This window comes from Amphiprion ocellaris, chromosome 21, assembly GCF_022539595.1.
Source record: "Amphiprion ocellaris isolate individual 3 ecotype Okinawa chromosome 21, ASM2253959v1, whole genome shotgun sequence".
Taxonomy (NCBI): Eukaryota; Metazoa; Chordata; class Actinopteri; family Pomacentridae; genus Amphiprion; species Amphiprion ocellaris.
Genome location: NC_072786.1, coordinates 20,217,210 through 20,233,631, shown reverse-complemented (window position 1 = coordinate 20,233,631; position 16,422 = coordinate 20,217,210). Strand labels below are relative to the sequence as shown.

The window sequence follows — 16,422 nt, the reverse complement described above, 5'->3', positions numbered from 1 at the left end:
TTCCGAGTTTTAATGCTTTGTTGCATGTTTTTGTACTTGGAAATTTGTCTCTGTTGTACAGTTAAACAAATACTAAAAGGACAAAGTACTGTAAAAGAGTAAAATGTTCTGCCTGTAATTCATATCTTTGTTGTTACAAGAGTTAAGGGACCATAAAAGAAGTTATTGTATTTATTATATAGTTTTGAAATTAATCGGCCCATTAATCAGTTATCTGTATTCTTTTCTGCCAAATATCGGAATCTGCATCGGCCTCAAAAAAATCCATATCGGTGGGGCCCAAATTAGAACACAGGAGTGCTGGTTGTCTCACACAGTCCAACACATACAGGTTAGCTTCACTGACACATGATGTAAGCTGGGATAAGCTTCAGCTCTTAGCAACCAACCAGTGAATGAACACACATAAATAATTTATAAAATAATTCATAGAGGTGCTAACATGATAAAGACCCTTCAAGAAAGCTTAAGAGAGACAGCATGCATTCTCTGTTAACTCGGAACATCCACAAGAACTTTAAAGGGAATTCAGTTTTCTAGATCAGCTTTTCAGTCATCGTCCTGTTGATCTAAAGTCTATTCGGATTCAGATCTGGCCCTATACGCAGTTTAAAGAGGGATCATCTGAAGCATTATTCATTTTTGCATGTGAGCCATGATTTTGACCATAAACCAATATATTTCAGAGGATTCTGGCCAGAAGTGGATGAAAGTTATTGCTCTGGAACAAAGTGATGCATCGAAGAATGCAGTTCCCCAGTTCCACAAACTAACACTATCAAAAATGATTGATCACTGGTCAGCATAACTGCATAGTGATGGTGAAGTGATTGCACTGTCGAGGAAATGTTATTGGTCAGAGTTTTTGTCCTACAGCATCACACTGAAGGCGCTCAGAAGGATTGTTAACCACTTTCAGTCTTTAAGTCAAACACCAAGCCAGCAACAAAAATTAAGCCTAACCACCAATGACAAAAAGCAACAAAAAACAAAAACAGATGACAGCTGTACTGCACTTTACTTTTAATCACAATAAATTTTCCCTGTTTTTATAATATCACTGGCCTCAAATGGCTAAGCTGTAGAGTAGAAAGTCACACAGGAGCAGACTTACGTAGGGAGTGCCATTCGTCCTGCCTAATTGTCTTGGTGATGTTGTTGGAGAGGTTTTTGGGTATCGTAGCCGAGGAGTAGTGATACTTGATGTAGGAGCACCTTACAATGGAACCTGCAAAACAAAGATTTATTTATGAAAACAGACCCAGCATTAACTCACAGGTCATTCACTCTGATGATACACAGAACAGTACGAAAAGAAGGTTCCAGGGAGACATGGTTTAGCTTGAGCTGAAGAAATACTTTCAATATAAATTTCTCTTCACTACATCTCTGACACAGTGGCTGTCAGAAAAAGAAACTATATGTTCTTCAATAAATATTAACTAATCAGTCATGGGAACTATTCACTCTCTAATCATTAATATCCCTGAGCGTCCCCTTTAAATCTCTGAAGGATTCTAGATGAATTACTGGCAATGTAGACCTGCATCAGACTGACTGAGTCATAAAGGCATCTGAGTTAATGGAGACATTGTGAGCTGTAACTGAACAACAACTGAAGAGGTTATTAAATATGTTTAAGAGAAGCACTGAAATGTTATTCTACAAGACACAGTGGGTAATTTTGTCAAAAACTGTCTAGCAAATAATCCATTCTGATCCTGGGAATAATGACTGCTCTCGCTTTGAATAGCAAAAGTGATGCTGTTAAACCACTTACAGAAGTTATTGTAATGGATAGTTAGAAAGTCAACCATCCATCAAATAGAAATTGTATTTTTTACTAAATCTCACACCAATGATCAAATCAACCATAATTATATGTTCTCCATAACCTTAACCAAACTGTTTTAATTTCACAAACTTCACCAAATCCAGTGGAAAATTAGAAAATCAGCTTTGAAGTCACTAACCAAGACTGTAAAATGTGTCAAGAAAGGCAGTCCAGCAGCTCTATGAAGCTGTACTTTGACACAGAAGTGTTTTGAGATAGTGTTAACATGCCAACAAGCTGTCATTTACAATGTAAATATGTTTTTTAGCAGGAAACATCTACTGTCACTATCTGGATTACTATGTTAATGATCCCAGCATTAGTTAAAGCATTGAATAGCTGAGGCTGATAGAAAGTAACTTGTTTCACATCCATCCGTCCATCCATCCATCCATCCATCCATCCATCCATCCATCCATCCATCCATCATCTATACACCGCTTCATCCTCATGAGGGTCATGGGGGGCAGGAGTCTATCCCAGCTGACTTAGGGACACCTGGACATGTCACCAGTCCATCGCAGGGCTACATATAGAGACAAACAATCACACTCACATTCACACCCACGGACAATTTAGAATCACCAATTAACCTCAGCATGTTTTTGGACTGTGGGAGGAAGCTGGAGAATCCAGAGAAAACCCATGCATGAACAGGGAGAACATGCAAACTCCATGCAGAAAGATCCCAGGTCCAGGCCCGGACTCAAACCGGGGATCTTCTAGTTTTGAGACAAATGAGAATGAGTAGATGTCTTTTTCACTCATGCCATAGTATTACCATCACGGCAAAAGTCAGTTGCTTACCAAAGTTATTTGGATTTAAGATAAGATTTCATGATAATCCTGCCTAACAGTTGCTGAGATATTTCAGATTGGGCTAAAGTAGTGGATAGGTCACCTGTCATATATATATATTCAATATTGACAATATTACACAATATTTTATGTATATTTAAAATCTCTTTATTTCAAAACTTTTCTAGTTTACAATGATTAGTGTGTGGCATGTACCTGTCTTTATCCTGTTGTTTTGTGTTCATACCAAGACAGTAATTTTCTGGCAGGTTGAGAAAAAGCTGCTTCTTTTTCCCTCCTTCCATGTCCGCTCTTTCTCACTTACTGAAAATTTCATTATTGGAGTCTTGAGAGATTTGAACTGTACAAACAGAGACAGGCAGAACAACATCCCCCTGCCTCTACTCTGTCCTGGAGCAGTGCATTGGTACTCATTTTGTGCATTGTTAGAAATTACAACACCCAGAAGACCAAAACTGTTGACATTTTGAATTTCCCATTCATGCCTATCTCTTTATCTGCGGTGTTCATTGCTCACAGAGAGATGGCGTATTTGACAAAACTATCAGCAAATACACTGCAGGCCTTCAATACTATAACTACTACCATTACAAATAATAATATCTTCTTTTTTCCTTTCCCAACAATGGACTGGGGCTGTAGATTCATATTTATTCTTGTTACTGTTGTCTGGATATAGGCTTTGCTTTACAAACTGTCAGGAATAAAATATCTTAACAGAAGGCAGCATGAAAATGATCTCTTCATTGGTTACCACAAGTATGGAGACCTTGATGTAAATGAGGCATATGATGACAGCCTTGGATATGTAAATGCCGACACACTTTGGGTCTACGCCAAGAAAGGATGTCAGTGGTACTGTCTGTCAGTCATGTGGTCACATGGGGAAATGAGGATGGGGTGGCAGCACAGATTTCATCCACATCTGGTGGTTAAGCCTAAGCAACAAAATCACTATGATTCTTTTACATTTATTTATTTTTTTGTGAAGTAGTAACCATTATCAGCTAAATATTTTCAGTTCACATCAACAGAGAAAGTATGCAATGGCTTCATTCAGAGTATCATGCTATTCAATTTATATTGTTACATTATAATTATTGGTGCAATAATTGAAGAGGACATGTGTTAGTGATACATTTTAACATTGCTTTACCTAATTCAGACCATAACTAACCAAGGTCTAAATATACAGATGCACTGGCCCAACTGATAGATAATGATCAGTGCAGCAGAACTGCTGGATCTCTGGTTTCATATTGTTTGTTTATCTGTAATTGGTAGGTGACAACAAGTTGATGCTAGCTGGCTGTTCACATTATCCCAAACAACCACTGCAAGTGAGTCCAAGAAAACTCAGTAACAATAAGGCACCCTGTAGGTATCTTATTGTTACATTTTTTACCCTATTTATTTATTGTATTAGTAATAAACTTACTTAATGTAAAATCTGTTCTGTTCCATATCATAACCAACACTGGGGATCTTTACATACTCACAAGTTCCTATTAAGTATGTTATTACTCCACCAAGGAACGTGGCAGAGTTATGTGACGATCAGCGTTTGTCTGTCTGCTAGCAACATTATTCAACAACGGATTAATGGATTTACATGAAATTTTCAGCGAAGGTCAGAAATGAAACAAGGACCAATTGATTAGATTTTGGCAGTGATGCGGCTTATAGTCTGGATCCACAGATTTGTTAAAGAGTTTTGTATCACTGATGGCGGCACAGAGTCACTGTAACCATGACAACACTACATCAGCTGCTTCCTGGCAATCACATGATTGCGATCCTACAACAAATCCACCACTGTGGTCGCATCGGGACTGACAATATGAGCAGCCTTCTTGGAGTACTGCGCTTTCTGAGTGCTATTCTAGCTATTTCAGTCATACTCAGGATATGATATAGAACATAACCTAATGAACCTTAATCCCTTCAACTGGGCTACCTGAACCCAAGCGGGATACTTTTGGTCAAATCTCACAGGAGGTTTATTTCATCTTTTGAATTTGGCACTCCTTTGTGTTCTGCTAAAGACCCTAAATATGGCTTTTCATAAGGTCACTTGAGGTCTACACCAATTGAGATAACATTAGTGTGAATTCTTTGTAGCATGAAAAGTCTGGTCAGGATTTAAACAGTAACTTAGCATTAATAAAATACCAAACTAACAGCAGCCCTTTAGAGGTGAGGTTCATTTGTGGAATGTCACTAATAGAGATAAAACAACCATTTGCTCGCTTTGTTCATTGCTCCTGTTAATTTTCGGGTGTAGATCCTTTTGAAACCTGCTGACTCACTGATTACATGACTCAAGTTAAGGATACACCTGCACTCTTACAGTATTGTTCACATTCTGATTCTGATGTGACTCATCCCAGTGTGGATCGTAGTATAAATTGTGCTTGGAACACAGTCAGGAAAGTGACGGCAAGTATACTGTACTAAATACAGCAGACTATGTCAGATGCTATGCCTTTCACAAAATAATTTTCTTTCAATTTATATAATGCAACATTTGTTGTTTCCAAAAGTTACTTTTCATTTTTTTTTACATTTTGATTAGTTCCTACCAAAAACATTTATCAGTTCATACTTCTGTCATAGTTTACATTAATGTCACTAAAAGTAACTGTATTTATGTTTCTAAATATGTGCTTGTTTTCTGAGCAGAATTCAATGAGTAGCTACAATCATAATGCAAACTGATTAATCATCAGTGTTCATGTAAACTCTGAGTACTCAGTGAAGGCTTACCTTGGGCTCCTAAAAGATACCTTCTATTATTTTAGACCTGCTTCTCATGTGTAGTGTTTGAAGTAGATCTTAACTGTAACTCTCTGTGATTCCACTGGCTTTAGAACAGACTTGTACTGATGTTACAGCTTCAACGGAAAAATGGCAAGTTGTAATCTATCTTGTGTAATCGTGGAGCTAATATGGATTTTCCTGATGTTTGAGGAAGCCTCTGGGAGCTGGAGGGCTTTCAAATAGGACAACAGAACTGATGACCCAAGAAGCTCACTAGAGCCATCAGGTGATAAACTTCTCCAAATAGTACCAATCTAAACACAGCTCACCACTGTTGAATAACTTCCCATTTCATAATGCATATACAGACGGTGCATCAAGGAAGACCCTACTGGAGATAATCTCCAGCAGAATTTACAATAACTGACATTAAAGGGTTTTAAAAGGCTGCTCTACTGGCTGTGTGGTTAGAGAAAAAACAGCAGCTACATTCAAGAATGTTCTGTATTTAACTGGTGCTCATTCACGAGTCCTTACCATTCAGGTAGTCGATGTTTTTGCTCGGCTGTTTGTAACACAGAGACATCTGTTCTATTATCTTGTGAAGATGTACTTGGGTTTAAGAGTGGAGTGGGATCTGGGGAATGAAGGTCATGTCCTGAAATGTTTAATTTTGAGTGGATGAAAATAACCATTTCCTCCTTCCAGTGGCACAACATAAAAGTGTAAGAAGTGCTCTAGCAGGCCTCTTATCTTCCAGATTTAAAAACTGAAAGTGTTTAAGCTTAATGCAAAGACAAAAGACATGGTAGTTTGAAAAAAATTAAGTTGTGGGAATCCCCAACAGTGTGGTTCACTAACAAGGCATTCTAATGCTGACAGTTCAGCTGTAAAAGGTATAATGCATCGATGCCACAAATTATCATACCTCAATGACAAAGTACAGTGAATATTTTATAGCAATCTTGCCAGTAGCCATTAAACTTTTACGTGCAGGGCAAATGTTTTGGATGGACTCTCCTATCAACACTGCAGTGATGGGTCCCACCACAAGCAGCTCTAAATGTATTAAATAATTTCATCAAACGATAAAAAAGCAATGCTTGTGTGTAAGGTGCAGATGACTCTGTAAGACAATGGGTAAGCAATAATATTTTCCTGCATTACTGAATTATTTAATCCTATCTATCAATTGTTTGCGCTTGTGCCTTCATCAACTTATTTATTGAGATGTACAGCTTTACCAAAAGACACAGTATTTCTTTCATATAAACAAGAAAACCATGTCACTCAACACTAAATTATAATTACATCAATGACAAAAAAAGTTTAATACAAGACTGTAAATGCACAAGAAAAACATTGAAAATAACCGCAGTCAGCAATGCACACCAATCAGGCATAACATTATGACCACTGACAGGTGAAGTGAATAACACTGATAATCTCTTCATCATGGCACATCATGATGCACCAAGATACCTTCCCATCTCACGCTCCAGTCTTCAATCACACACAAACAAGATCCCAAGCAGCAGTCAGCACTTCACAGACATGCTCCTTCTGCTAGGGGCTCCTTGGTTAACAATGCTCTCCACGAGCCTCCTGAGTTCTCACAGTTCCTTCAAAAACCTCTCCAGCCATCTTCAGTAGTATTCAAAATCTACCCCACCACTGCAACCGTCTCAGAGTCACAGATGGTCAAGTAAAAATCCATTCTCGTTCATTCCAATAACCTTGTCCTTGTTGTGTTTATAATTTGATGTTGACGTTACTCTCCCAAAGTCGTGCCTTTCATGCAACGCCTCACATGGACATCAGTCTCCAACCTGGTACTCCTCTACATCAAACACTTTCCAGGTGACTGTCACAATATCACTGACTCTCTTCTCTCCCTCCATAGCAGATTCTGTTCCTCCTTTCCATCATTCAAAGTCGCTACATTATACAGCTCCGTCTCATATTGCTCACCTCCATCTGGAACTTAAAACACCCACGATTCTTGTGCAGCAAAATTTATTAATTATGGTCATTTTCCGTTGACATCTGTTCTCCAATCGTAAGGCACCAGTATGTTCCAACGTCCTATGTTCCAACCTCTAGTCTGGAATCAGTGCTTCTGTTGGCCTTCCTTTGTTCCTGTGACACACAGAGTTCATTGCAATGCTGACTGACAAGTCGAGTTCGCTCCGCACTGCCATTCTATGAAATGTCTTCCCACCCTGTATTCAACCTTCCTCCATGTCTGAAGTCTGCCTGGTCTATTCATTTCAATTAAATTCAATTTTATTTATGTAGCGCCAGTTACAATTCAGATTGTCTCAAGACACTTTACCGAGCCCATATGCCTGAACCCCCAGAGCAAGCCCTGAGGTGGCAGTGGCAAGAAAAACACCCTTTTAACAGGAAGAAACCTTAAGCCGAACCCGGCTCATATGGGGGAGACCCATCTGCTGCTGACCATCTGGGAAGCATGGAGGAGGAGGTGTGATGGTTTGTGTTTATTTGGACCCTCTATTTTTCAACAGGACAATGACCCCAAACACACCTCCAGTCTGTGTAAGGACTATCTGACTAAGAAGGAGAGTGATGGAGTGCTGCATCAGATGACCTGGCCTCCAGTCACCTGACCTAAACCCAATCCAGATGGTTTGGGATGAGATGGACCACAGAGTGAAGGAAAAAGGAACAACAAGGGCTCAGCATCTCTGGGAACTCCTTCAAGACTGTTGGAAAACTATTTCAGGTGACTACCTCATGAAGCTCATCCAGAGAATGCCAAGACTGTGCAAAGCAGGAATCAAAGCAAAGGGTGGCTATTTAGAAGAATCTAAAATATAAAACATGTCTTAATTTATTTCACACTTTTTAGTTTGCTACATAATTCCATATGTGTTCATTCATAGTTTTGATGCCTCCAGTGGGAATCTACAATGTAAATAGTAATGAAAATAAATGAGTATCATTGAGTGTCAGTTAAATGCTGTGGGCAGAATCCACCTATGGCATGTGCTATTATTCTTGAAATAAATCACAAATGACAGGACCTTCACGACAATAACTAACTGCATAGCTGACACACACTCCACTTTCCCCACAAAAGATTAGATTTTTAGAATCAGTTTTAGTTGTAGTTTGATATCAGTAACTAGCACGACACAGACTATAGAGTGAGGACAGAAACTAATTCTGTGAATTCTGCTTTCCTCATTTCTCTACTTGGATTCATGCCTCAGGTAATCCAGTCTGCCAATTTAAATATTTATTGAAGTAGAAGGCATCACACCCTAAATCATTTCAAATACAGCAGTCAGCAGAATACTTCCAATCATTTCCAAATATTTACCTGTGGAAGAGCAATTTTGTGTTCACTCCTAAACAAAGTCATTTTGTCTGGGTCACCTATGATGTGAGCTAACATGAGTCAACAGCTTTTTGCAGCAATGAGCAGCAGTCAGCAGCCGTTCCAAGAGCAGCAGCAACATGACTCAGTCCTGGCCTGGCAAACACACAGGAACGTGAAGGAAATCAGCACAGGAGAAAATCTGGTATTATAAAGTCAGATTGTTACTGGGTTATGTTAAATGTGTGAGTAAAGATCTTCCTTTATTGGAGAAGACACAGAGCAACACTAGCAGTGTGTCTAATATTATTCAATATTTGTTTGCTTGTTTTAAAATAAATTAAACCCAGTAGTTTATACAAGTACATCTGAAGTGATCAGTCAATTAACCATTTAGACAAATGACAGAAAATTGGCAACTATTTTAAGAATAGTTTCAAGTTTAATTTCTTAATATTTCATTTTAAGTGGATGCATTTGAGACATAGATCTTAACTAGCAATCCTGTGGGGTTTTGGTTGAACATTTTTTCAAAAAATTGGATACTGAAGCACACCATAATTTCATTAATATCAGTCCTAGACACACTTAATCCAACAAGTTCCCAAGCATCTAATATAGTATTCAATAATAAAGCAGTGAAAGGTATTATACACATCTTTGCTCTTGTTCTTCACAATTCTAATATATCTCACTCTAAATGTCAACATTTTCTTTCTTATTTTCTATAAGGAGCAAAGCCTTTTAAACAAATAAAACCATGTAAGTCAGCTGGAAAATGAAAACACTGAAATTTGATAATACATTTCTTTAAAAAAAATAAGCAAAACTCTCATCTGATGGTGTTGGCGTACCACTGATTGGAATGAAAAGAGATGAAATATACTCATGTTCTCCTCAAAAGACCTAATTAAGATCACAACAGATCAGTAAATCTAGCTGACATAATGCTTAAAGTAGTGACTATATGCTGAGCATTTAACAGCACTAAAAGCATTAAAAATATCAACACTCTTGCTCCCAACAATCAGAATCTTGTCATCATATATGTGACATGATCTAACAGCAACAATGTAATAGAATTAGATAAACATAATTCTTATTAAAAATCTAAAGGCTCAGTTTGAAACAAATGTGTTTTTGCATGTGGTACAGCATCAACCACCATGTCTACTACTATTATGATATAGCATATGTACAATACAGTTCATGTACAACTTAGGCATAGTGTAGTAACATCATCAGGCTATCATGTTTGTAAATTGGCCAGTGTGTGTGTCTCTGTCTGTGTGTGTCTGTAAATGGAGACAATTAAATACCATTGGTGCATATTCCGATATTCAAAAGTAAAATTTTGGCACTACATAAAAGGGCTTTTCGGACCAGACACAAAGCTTCTTTAAACCTGACGGAGTTGTCAAAATTTTGTTTTCAATATTCACAGAGTTTTTATCATATCTTATCTGATCTTATCTCATCCATTTGTTGTACACCAGAGTGTTTTATTACTCTGCCAAGGAACGTTGGTTGGTCTGTCTGTCTCTAACATTACGTAAAAACAGACTACCGGATTTCAATGACATTTTCAGGGAAGATCAGAAACGACACAAGGACCAAGTGATTAGAGTGATGCCAGATATAGTCTGGATCCATGGATTTGTTAAAGATTTCTGCATCATTGTGAGATAGCGGCACAGAGTCACTGTAACTATGACAACAAATGAACACTATGTCAGCTGCCTGCCTGCTGACGATCCCATGATTGTGATCCTACTACAAATCCACCGCTGCAAACTACAAATTTTTCAAAGATTTCATCCATCTGAAATCATAGAAGCAGCCTTGGCGGAGTACTGCGCTCTCTGAGTGCTCTTCTTGTTACTACTGTGTATATTTTATTAATCTTCTTAGGCACAAACACCTCAGCAGGTTGGCAGGTTGAAAGTTTTATATATGTGACGAGCATCAATTTAGCATCCTTTAATAGTGGTAATTACCTTGTTAACAGCTGTATAAATCCACTGTGAAAAGTCACATTACCACACACACAGCTGATGACCCACAGCTGCAACGATCCAGAAGTAGATGAGCGTCTCTGTGCATGACTAATGATCTAGGTAAAATAATAGAGAGCAACTTTAAATACATACAGGGTGGTAGGCTGCATTGTCACCCCCTCCCTTCAACTAAACCCAAACGCTTCCAGCCTCCATCTGCCCTCTGCTTCCCCCCAGCTGGAAGAACACAGCTTTGGGATGGCTGTGCTGTCTCACTGCCTGCTCTCTTTTCTAATCCCATGGGTCTGGGTGTGGGAGCAGGGAGGAGGGATGGATGGAAAGATGAAGTGGGTCACACAAAAATGAGGCCATGCAGGGCTTGAACTGTAGCAAACCTCCCATCTGTCAGAGAACTGTCCAACCTATCCACCATTGGCACGAATGAAACAGGTCAAGGCAGCTGGCTCAGGTCTGAACTGGGGCTATTTCTTAGTCTGAATACAATGTTCTTCAATGCACAAAGGATGACTTTAATGCTTAATATGTAGTTTTTTTTTTTTAAACATTTGTTTAGGCAACCTGAATAAGAAGTGATAGAAGTGGGTGTCCCAGTAGCTCAACGTCACGTCTTTCCCTACTCTTCTCCCCACGTTTTCTGTCTCTCTCCACTGTCTTCTATCATAAAGGCTAAAAAGGTCAAAAAATTACTTTTCTAAGTTTAATTTTTTTCTGTAATTTTTAATAAAACGCAAATCTAATCTGTTTGTTTTTAAGTTTTTAGGGTGGTACGATTTAGAATCTTGTTAAGAGATGTTTTGGCAAATTTGAATACTTAGCATTCTGAATGTTACCGATCCTCTCGCTCTGTTAGCTGTGGGCTAAGTTAAAAAACTAGCCTAATGTTATCACCTGACATCACAACCTGCTGCACCCCTTTACTGTGATAAGTGATATAAGTAATCTATGCCCATCAATATATCTTGTACAAGACATGTTTTGCTTTTGGTTTCTTGTCATTTTTGCTTTCATACATATGGGGTGTTGATGCTCTTAAAATGAAGGAAGGCAGCTTTGCATAAATGACACATTGCTCACATTCTGTTGGCAGTAGTAAATATATGCTATGAGTTGCTCACACTGTAAATGCTCTTCACTTATATAAAGCTTTTCTTATTTGTACTCAAAATGTTTAGAATGTTTTTTGTTCACTCATTCACACACCAGTGGAAACACAGCTTGCTTGCCATCGGGAGCAACTTTAGGTTCAGTGTCTTGCCCAGGGATATTTTTGCATGAGGGGTGTCCAGGATAGGCCAGCCAACCTTGCAATTAATAGACAACCTGCTTCACATGACCCACTCAGCCAAACTGGAATAATTAAAAATGTGTATATAAAATGTAAAGCATATCATATTTAGTATATAAAACTAGTTTTTAAACTTTGTGTAAAATGAAGCAATATTCTCTGCTAGGGAGGCATGTCTGCTGAAGACATGAAACCACACCCAACTGCAGCACAAGGCAAGCTTGTCTCACAGGTCAATCACCTGACAAAGTGACGCCTCATTTACTAGCTGTGTTGTAAAGCTAAGCTTTCTTGTTGGTTTGCTTGCTTCCACACATTGAACTGCACCAGTGGAAACTGGACTGCAGACCAGCCTACCTCTTTAAATTGTCATGGTTGGGTTGTTTGGGGGGCTGCACAGTAGAGTAACCACAGAGTAGTGGTTAGCACTGTTAGCACTTTCGCCTTGCGGAGAGAAGATCTCTGGTTCACGTCCCGGACTTCCTAGGATCTTTCTGCATGGAGTTTACATGTTCTCCCTGTGCATGTGTGGGTTTACTCCGGGTTCTCCGGCTTCCTCCCACAGTCCAAAAACATGCTGAGGTTAACTGATGATTCTAAATTGCCTGTAGGTGTGAATGCAAGTGTGATTGCTTGTCTGTATATGTGGCCCTGCGACGGACTGACAACCTGTCCAGGGTGTCCCCTGCCTTCGCCCCAAGTCAGCTGGGATAGACTCCAGCCCCCCAAAGACCCTAATGTATAGATAGTGTATAGATAATGGATGGATGGTTGGGTTATTTGGTCTTCACCAGGGTGCAACTGGCTGCTTTCACACCAACCCACTTTGGAAACTTTGCAAATTTGAACAAACAGTTGCTCCTGTGCATCACTGGACCATGGTTTCTGGTCTGGTTAGATACTCCTGGGCACAAAAATTATGAGAAACCTTTAACAGTCGAATTTCACAATTCAGCAGTGCAGAGTTAACAGTATTTTCTCATGTTTTTAACATTTGTCTTCTGTAATATAATGCTCATTTTTAATAATAAAAAAAAAACACAAATAAATGATTCATTTGAAACTTTGTATTTACATTAAAACAGCCCCACACACTCTCTTGGTGTTTACAGCCTTATACCTGTTAGGCAGTATAAACAACTATTGTTTGCTGCAACTAATTCACTTTCACAACTACTCATCATTGTGGGTTGTTTTTGTCTGTTTGTTTGTTTTTGCATTGTCAAGCGTGATTAGACTTCTAGCTGTGTTGTGGAAGGAAGAAGTTTACATTCTATGCATCTGAATGAAAGGAGGCTGATTGATTAACATGTCCCCCAGTGACAGCATGCTTCTAGATCCAGATAATTCCCTTTTACAGACAAAAAAGAAAATAGAAAACAAAAGGCCTGCAGCTATTTGTTAAAGAGTTTTTCCACCTCCCCCTTCACTGGTTTCAAAAGTCAATAAGCTATTAAAATAAGCAAGGCAATTTTGTAGTGTATAGCTTATTGGTTAATTTTGTCAGATAATCTTTCCCAAAGACAGACATAGTTTCTTTTTGTGCAGTAGACAGGTCTTGACATGACATCCCAGCCAAACCAGATGGGATGTCATGTCACTGCAGGATGCTGTGGTAGCCATGCTGGTTCAGTGTGCCTTCAGTTTAGAGCACAGTTCTTTGAAAATTGGAGAGTATTTTTTCTTTGCTAACAGTTTCTCCTGCTTCCAGTCTTTGTGTTAACCTAGACTAAACACATCCTGAACTTGTTTTTGTTTATTGACAAAAGTTTCAGAATTTTTTTTTTTGCAGCCATTTTTTATATTTCAGAGGTTTTCACTGTCATATCACAGGTAAAATATCCCTGGTTTGTGAGTTTGCATGTTCTCCTGTTCCTGCATGGGTTCTCCAGCTTCCTCCCACAGTCCAAAGACATGCTGAGGTTAACTGGTGACTCTAAATTGTCTGTAGGTGTGAATGTGAGTGTGATTGTTTGTCTCTATATGTAGTCCTGTGATAGACTGGTGACCTGTCCAAGGTGTCTCCTGCCTTCACCCTAAGTCAGCTGGGATAGACTCCAGCCCCCCATGAATCTAATGAGGATTAAGCAGTGGATAGATAATGGATGGACATTAACTTTTACTCAAATGTCACCTCTACCTGAGGATGGGAATAAACAGTGTTGTCTTCAACTGTCTGGGCTGAAGTCTAATCGCATAAAAATAAACCCATAAAAATACAATTATTTAAGCATTTGGATAATACAGTAAAATAACATTGATAGATATGCATAGAAACACACACAAACCCTCTCTTTCAGTGCAGGCGCACTTGCAGTCACAATCAGTAATATAGAGGAAATGGTGTTTGGCTCAGAGATGTTTACAGAAGACTGAAGGGCAATTTGGCTAAAATGACTGAGCTAGAATTCCATTTAGGGGAGCGGGAGCGATACGCTTCTGTCTTAGGGCTCCAAAAAGTACATCTAAGTGAAGGGGTGTAATGCTGTGCAACATTATGTGTCTCCTGATACAAAAATGTCCCCAGGGTTTGGGATTAGGCTTCCTTGGGCAACGTTGTACGAACAAGCGACAGAGAGCTTAATGCACCACTGGCTAGTCAGGAAGTCAGACAGCTACAGTACAGTGCAGCTTATGGCTTGCATGCTTTTACTGTGTGTTTCCCCTCATCAAAAAACAAAAACCTTACACATCTCTGCTCGGCTGCTCGACCCGAGATAAAATTCCAAATGCATCAAGCACTTTGTATGCACAGCATCTTTACAAATTTTGCAAATAAAAGGCTGGTAGAGCTTATTATAAGGATCTCCTGTTAAAGGGAAATTTTGGTTATATCCACTTATATTTACTCCACCAAGGAACACGGCAGAGTTATGTGACAACCGGCGTAAGTTTGTCTGTTAATCTGTCTTCCCCTTTGTTAGCAACATCACTCAAAAACAGACTAACAGACTTGGATGAAATTTTCAGGGAAGGTCAGAAATGACACAAGGACCAAGTGATTAGATTTTGGCAGTGATGCAGCATGTTTTTGCATGTGGTACAGCATCAACCACCATGTCTACTACTATTATGATATAGCATATGTACAATACAGTTCATGTACAACTTAGGCATAGTGTAGTAACATCATCAGGCTATCATGTTTGTAAATTGGCCAGTGTGTGTGTCTCTGTCTGTGTGTGTCTGTAAATGGAGACAATTAAATACCATTGGTGCATATTCCGATATTCAAAAGTAAAATTTTGGCACTACATAAAAGGGCTTTTCGGACCAGACACAAAACTAAGTGAAGGGGTGTAATGCTGTGCAACATTATGTGTCTCCTGATACAAAAATGCCAACAGACTTGGATGAAATTTTCAGGGAAGGTCAGAAATGACACAAGGACCAAGTGATTAGATTTTGGCAGTGATGCATCTTATAGTCTGGATCCATGGATTTGTTAAAGATTTCTGTATCATTGCGAGATAGCGGCACTCCGTCACTGTAATCATGACAAGTGAACACTACATCAGCTGCCTGCTGATGATCACATGATTGTGATCCCACTACAAATCCACCACTGCAGACTTATCCATCGGAAATCATACAATGACTGAGCAGCCTTGGAGGAGTCTTTCTAGTTTATAGTGTATATATGCGTGTATACTTCATCGTTTAATTTACAGTTGTGTTTTCTTGCTTTTCTTAATGTCACTTTGCTGCTCTGATGTTGCATATTTCCCCTTGTGGGACTAATAAAGTAGGTTCTGTACCAGCAGCAATTGTTGCCACTACATAGAGCAGGGTTAGGGTTAGGGCTACAAATTTGTTTGACTATTCAAATCAGCAAAACAATTCCCGGTATGACAAGTGCAATGCCAGATTTGAATTGCTTCCAAAGTGGAAAACTAATTCAGATGTAGCGTTAGACACTATCAGAAAGATCCCACACAGGTCACAATCAAAAGGTCGTCACAGCAATATTTCATTTTTCAGATTTTTCTGCTTAATTTTTTATTGTATAAGCAGATGTATTCCTTGACAAAATTACCTGGATTATTAGAATAATTCATTCTTTCCAAGTAGAGCAATTCAAGTGATTTAGGGAAAATTCCTGATTTTTATTTTTTGAATTTTACAATATACATCATGGGAGAAAACAAATATTGCAGTGTCAGTATTTTTAAACATTGTGCAAATCTAGTATTGACAAATCACTGTTCTGTCACCATTCTCCTCACACCGGTCATATCTAAAAAGACTAATGTGTTAAAATCATTTTCTTATCAATGAATCTTCACAACAGTCAAATCCGGCAGTTCCTTTGGTTCCCATCTGTAGAGTTAGCTTGAAACGGAAAAGGCATGATCACCTTGCA

General features: G+C 38.8%; 1 protein-coding gene across 2 annotated transcripts in view; it reads right to left on the bottom strand.

The window, feature by feature from the left end:
- Positions 1-16,422, bottom strand: part of tmem178bb (transmembrane protein 178Bb) — a 96,749-nt gene that overhangs the window by 39,806 nt on the left and 40,521 nt on the right. For both annotated transcript variants that reach the window (XM_023292819.3, XM_035958436.2), the window contains exon 3: positions 1,115-1,228. In XM_023292819.3, coding sequence (XP_023148587.1) covers positions 1,115-1,228 — 114 coding nt within the window. The remainder of the gene's footprint in view (positions 1-1,114; positions 1,229-16,422) is intronic.